The sequence below is a fragment of the Bison bison genome, unplaced genomic scaffold (assembly GCF_000754665.1).
Source record: "Bison bison bison isolate TAMUID 2011002044 unplaced genomic scaffold, Bison_UMD1.0 scf7180017864072, whole genome shotgun sequence".
Classification (NCBI taxonomy): Eukaryota; Metazoa; Chordata; class Mammalia; order Artiodactyla; family Bovidae; genus Bison; species Bison bison.
Genome location: NW_011494644.1, coordinates 4,109,977 through 4,114,871, shown reverse-complemented (window position 1 = coordinate 4,114,871; position 4,895 = coordinate 4,109,977). Strand labels below are relative to the sequence as shown.

Below are 4,895 nucleotides of genomic sequence, written 5' to 3'. Positions count from 1 at the left end.
AGTTACTTCTCACTTGGAATATCCTCTCCTTGTCTTTGAATTTCAGCAGTGTAATTATCATGTTTCTCAGTATGGGTCTTGTTTGGTTATTTCTTACATGCTATTTTTTGAGATTCTTGGGGTTTTCGATTCATATCCTTCAACAAATTTGGGAAGTTTTCAGACATTATTTCTTTAAATAATATCTTTTCACCTGTTCTTTCTCTCTTTTCTCCTTGGGACTCCCATAATGTGTAATTGATCCAGCTGATGGAACTCCATAATTCTCTGAGGCCTGATTTACTTTTTGCCATTATTTTTTCCTCCTGCTCTTTTGACTTGGTAATTTAATTTTTCTTAAAGGTTGCTAATTCTTTATCCTGCTTGTTCAACCTTCTGTTGAAATCCTTCAGGGTTTTTCTCAACCAGTTATTATATATTTTAGCTCCAGAATTTGTTTGGTTTATTATTACAGTTTCTGTTTGTTATTATTCTTATTTTGCTCATATATCACTTTCCTAATTTTCTTTGGTTCTTTGTATTTTCCTTTAGGTCTTTGAGCATATTTAATACAGTTTTTAATACTTATTATTTATTTGGCTCTGTTGTGTCATGCAGATTCTTTGGTTGTGGTGCACAGACTCTCTGGTCGTGCATGGGCTCAGTAGTTGTAGCACATACTTAGTTGTTCCACAACATGTGGAATCTTAGTTCCCCAACCAGGGATTGAACCTGCATCCCCTGCATTGCAAGGCAGATTCTTAATCACTGGACCACCAGGGAAATCCCAATATATTTTTAAAAAATTGAAATATAGTTGATTTACAATGCAGTGTTAATTTCTGCTATACAGCAGGGTAATTCAGTTATACATAAATATATGTACTTTTCAATATTCTTTTTCATTATGGTTTATTACAAGATATTGAATATAGTTCCTTGTGCTATACAGTAGGACTTTGTTGTTTATCCATTCTACATATAATAGTCTGCATCTGCTAATTCCAAACTCCCAATCCATCCCTCCTTCATCCCTTTCCATCTGAGATTCAAGTTAGGCTAGACAGAGACCAATTCTTTTAACATTCTCAAGACAGGTCAGAATGTTGTAAATAAAGTTATGTTCTACTTCCTTCACTTTGAGGGAGATAACTAGCAACTGGATTGCCATCTCCAATAGACCAAGATGATGCTGCAGGAGGAAGGGGCTGAGTCAAGGGCCAGTCAAAATGCAATAAAATTTCCTACTATTTTGAATGTGACTTTTCCTTTTTTGGGCATTCTCCTAAAGAGCAACTGCTATAGGTCTAAGACTGTTTCTCAGAGGTTGTGTAAGGTTATTTTAAACAATTAACTCTCACCAAACTTTTGATTCAGGAAGCTCTGAGCACTCCAAACAGGGTAAATGCCAAAAAACCCCCAATATACCAATAAATATAGTAATAAAGATAAAAGTCTAAGTAAAAATGAGAAATTTTTTTAAAAATCAGTGGGGAAAAAAAGATATATTACATTCCAAAGAGTAGTAATAGTAAAAATACAAAAACTGACTTCTTAAAAACTGATGGAAGCAAGCCATGAGACATTGGAATATTACTAAAATATAAGAGGGGGAAATTCAGGAAAATATTCTTCAAAAGGTAAAGAAAATGAAATAACTTCCATGCAAATAAAATCTAAGCTTTTTTGTCACCATAACTTTCCTAAAGAAACTATCATAAGAAATTCTTCAGGAAGAGAAAACTGATGTCATATAAAATTTCAGAATAAAAATGCAGAGCAATAAAAAAAAACTCTATGAATAAAAAGTGATAATACCTTTTGGGTATGTAGAAATGAAAATGTCTTATTATAGTAATGCAAAAAGTCAGAGGGAGTCATTGAAATGATAAGGCTACAAGATCTTACCACTGTTAGGGAAGTGGTAAAAGCAATAGCTTGTAATTAACCAAATGTGTGTGTTAATTTTTAAGGCAGTTGCTAAAAGAAGCATTAACACAAGTTAACAGAGAGCAGAAAAAAAGGGAGAAAGAGGAAACAAAAATAGATTATTTAAATAGGAAAAAAATAAGATGATGTCATAAGCCCAAACTTCTTAGAATGCACCAAACTAGATTGCTAGCCTGAAAAAAAATAACACCTTTGGAAAAAATTTCCCTTTTGGAAATCACAAGTATATTTTCTTATCAAGTACATATAAAATATTTATAAAATTTTACCACATGCTGGATCATGAATATATATTTCATGATATATTCAATATATATATTAAAAATATTTCAAATGATTGAAAATATTCATATAATCTCCAATAAAAGTGGTATTAAGCTATGAATATATTTTCAAACTGCCTAGAAATCAAATCATACATTTCTAGAAAACCTCACAGTTCAAAGGTATTTTAGAAATTAGAAAATATTTGGAAATTAGTGATTTATAAAATAATATATTATAGCTGTGGAATGTAGCTAAAGCAATCAGAAATTTTTTAAAATAAAAAAGTTTTAGAATTTGTGCAATGTATGCATAGGGTGAGGAGTAAGTATTGGTAGCAAATGGAGAAGGGAAATTATGGTGCATGAGGTAATATCTGCATTAGCTCCCCCAGTTAGTTCATGTAGTAGCAAAAATTACTAGTAGCCTCAAAAAGTTGGTAAGTGGCTATCTGGCAAACCATGAGAGGAGGGTAGCATTGAGCCCCTTGGCTACAGTAGTGCATATAACAAAGAGAAAAACATCAGGCTTTCCTCTCTACCCTGGAGCTCTCCATACCACCTTAAGCCTCTAATCCTTTGACTTTTCTAACATGTAGTAGCTTAGCTCTTCCTCAGAACCAAAAGTTACAGCATTCCAACTCTACAGCCAGTACATCTCTCTTAAAAGAAACAAACAGGTTTGTTTTAACTTTCACAGCAGTGGCTCATTGACCTTCTCATAGGATAGAAATTTGGCTGTGGAGAAGACACCAGGTATAAAGAGAGATGAAAGCAACAAGCATAAACAGACCAAAAATCCTCCTAATTTTGCTTTTAGTAATAAAAGTTTCAATAGCTCTTCATTATCTATTCCACATTCAAATATTCAAAAACAGAAACATAAAATTTAAACAGTTGATGGCATAAAATTTAAAAATCTCTTGAGGGAAACTGTAAAAATTGAGCATAAGGATCTCTTTTATAACAAATAATTACAACAGATAATAAGATGGGAAAACACCAGGACCAGAAGGAAAATAATTTTAAAGTATTTGTTTTGTTCAATATGGGACTGGTCTTCTAGTGTGTATATTATATCCTTCAATAATTGTAGAAGCTTTGGGCTGACTACATATGAAAGAGCAAGCACATAAGAAGCCAGATCAAGAGACATCTTTATATGTCAGCAGACAGTAATCTTTTATTAAAAAGTAATAGAAAATAGAAAAATTTCACTATGAGATGCATTCCACAAATGATTCTCTGACATAATGAGCCAAAGAATTTTTATCTTTCTTGAGAGATGTATATTTAAATTAATATTAGCCATATAAGAATCCTCTGGTGTTTAACAGAGAATGAACTCTTAAAATACTTGGTCTGACACTCACCAATAGTAAGCAACAGGAAATGAAGAAGATGAGGAAGTCCCACAGCAGAGCAGAGAGCCAGAAATTAAGGGCATACACCCCACTCAAAAACTGAATGTGCTTCGCTTTAGTGACTCTCTCATTCACTGTCAGGAGACAAAAGCCACTGACAAGAATACTCACACCAAAATACAAATTTAAGGCTATTTGTGTTCCTGTCATCATTCTACAAAAGAATGAATAAAGCAGACACATTGGTAAAGCAATAAAGTGGGAAACATTAATTTCTAACAATAACTTTAATTATTATTATACATTATATTTATTATTAGCAGCTATTTCACTATTTCAATTAACTTTTAAAGTTAACTTTTAACAAAACACATGGTTGGAAAGGGAAGAAGGGATCTATTTAAAGCTTAAAGTTTAAGTTCAATGAAAAAAGTATACATACGAATATTTAGGTCCACTAGAAGCAGAACGTACAGGCTGAGGTTTGTTGATGACTGTAATGGAAGCATCAGGGCCAGAAAGTGACATAAAAATGACATTGTCTAATACAGCCAGAGATAATGGTGATGAATGGTATGCCTCATCGTTGAACCAAAAGTTAACTGTATTTTCATTTCCATTAACCTCAATGGAAAATGCAATAATGCATGAGTAAATACATTTTTGACTATCCACCAAATAGGTCTTCAGATCACCTGGAATGAGAACATAATACTGATCATGGGTTCAGCACGCAATACAGATCATTAACTATGGATTTTAGAGAGGGCGAACCAAATAATTTTATTTGCCTAATATTTTTTTTCCCATTCCCACAATAGCTCTGACAAGCTTTGACCATTTAACTTAAGAATTTTATTCTTCAAAAAGTTTACAAATAGTAAATGCTGGAGGTGGTGGTTTAATCACTAAGTTGTGTCCAACTCTTTGTGACCCCCTGGACTATAGCCTGTAAGGCTCCACTGTCCATGGGATTCTCCAGGCAAGAATCCTGGAGTGGGTTGCCATTTTCTTCTCCAATAAATGCTGAAGAGGGTATAAGTAGATTGATGTAGCCATTATGGAATATAGTAAGAAAGTTCCTTTAAAAATTAAAAATAGAGTTGCCATATGATCCAGCAATTCCATTTCTAGGCATATATTCAGAAAAGATGAAAACTCTATTTTAAAAAGATAAATGCACCCAATGTTTGGAAAACTAAGACCATGGCATCCGGTCCCATCACTTCATGGCAGATAGATGGGGAAACAGTGGAAACAGTGTCAGACTTTATTTTGGGGGGCTCCAAAATCACTGCAGATGGTGGTTGCAGCCATGAAATTAAAAGATGCTTACTCC

At 33.3% G+C, this 4,895-nt stretch overlaps 1 protein-coding gene across 1 annotated transcript in view; it reads right to left on the bottom strand.

Moving 5' to 3' along the window:
- The window catches only part of LOC104986728 (ATP-binding cassette sub-family A member 3-like), a 238,467-nt gene that overhangs the window by 67,947 nt on the left and 165,625 nt on the right, over positions 1-4,895 (bottom strand). The window contains exons 19-20 of the mRNA XM_010837414.1: positions 3,999-4,251; positions 3,566-3,770 (exon numbers count right to left, since the gene is read on the bottom strand). Of these exons, the coding sequence (XP_010835716.1) occupies positions 3,566-3,770; positions 3,999-4,251 (458 nt within the window). The remainder of the gene's footprint in view (positions 1-3,565; positions 3,771-3,998; positions 4,252-4,895) is intronic.